At 58.4% G+C, this 844-nt stretch overlaps 1 protein-coding gene across 1 annotated transcript; it reads right to left on the bottom strand.

The window, feature by feature from the left end:
* Positions 1 to 180: 180 nt before the first annotated feature.
* SPRG_13916 (hypothetical protein) lies at positions 181 to 844 on the bottom strand. The gene has a single exon (XM_012353197.1). The coding sequence runs from the start codon at positions 811 to 813 to the stop codon at positions 235 to 237; it is 579 nt and encodes a 192-aa protein (XP_012208587.1). The 5' UTR covers positions 814 to 844; the 3' UTR covers positions 181 to 234.

Here is an 844-nt window from a genome sequence, read left to right as displayed (position 1 = left end):
CCAGCTTCCACTTCAAGCTGACTGATGAGATAGTATGATGGGTGCATCTCTGATCGCGATGTGCTCCTGGAACCTGCCTAGCATCCTCCGCTGACCACACATACGCCTTGCCTCCGCCAAGTCTGCGTGCATGGCTTGCGTGCATACACATGCTGCGTGCATGGGCGACAAAAGCAAGAATACGACAGGACAACGTGTTGGTATATAGATATAAAAGATGGAAAACTACAACGCTTACGCATACAGCGACTCGATGATGTCGGCGTACTTGTCGACGACGACACGGCGCTTGAGCTTGAGCGTGGCCGTGAGTTCGTTGCCGTTGACGCTGAAGTCGTGGTCGAGGATGTGGAACTTCTGGATGTGCTGGGCACGCGACGCGGCGCGCGCGTTGGCCTTCTTCAAGCCAGCCATGAGATGCGCGTTGAACTTGGGGCACTCGCGCGCTTCCGAGACCGTCGTCGCCGACGAGCCAATCGACTGGAGCGTCGTCGCCACCGTCGACTCGAGCTTGTCCGTGGGGTTGCCCTCGCCGTCAACGAGAACCTTGAGCGTGAAGAGCGCCGTCAAGAACTTGCGGCGGTCACCGATGGCCATGACGTTCGAGAGCACGGGAAGTTCTTCCTTCACGGCGTCCTCGAGAAGGACCGGCGGGATGTTTTCACCACCGGCCGTGATGATGAGTTCCTTGATGCGACCCGTAATGGAGCCAAAGGCATCGTCGTCAATCTTGGCGCAGTCACCCGAGTGGAGCCAGCCCTCGGCATCAATCGTGTCCTTCGTCACGTCTTCCTGCTTGAGGTAGCCCATCATCGTGTTGCGACCCTGGGCGACGAGCTCCTGC

Source organism: Saprolegnia parasitica (genome assembly GCF_000151545.1).
Source record: "Saprolegnia parasitica CBS 223.65 unplaced genomic scaffold supercont2.117, whole genome shotgun sequence".
Lineage (NCBI taxonomy): Eukaryota > Oomycota > Saprolegniomycetes > Saprolegniales > Saprolegniaceae > Saprolegnia > Saprolegnia parasitica.
This window is presented reverse-complemented; position numbering and strand designations above follow the sequence as displayed.

What these genes read in the sequence shown, in the direction of transcription:
- SPRG_13916 (XM_012353197.1), bottom strand. Translation starts at nt 813, where the DNA reads ATGATGGGCTACCTCAAGCAGGAAGACGTGACGAAGGACACGATTGAT.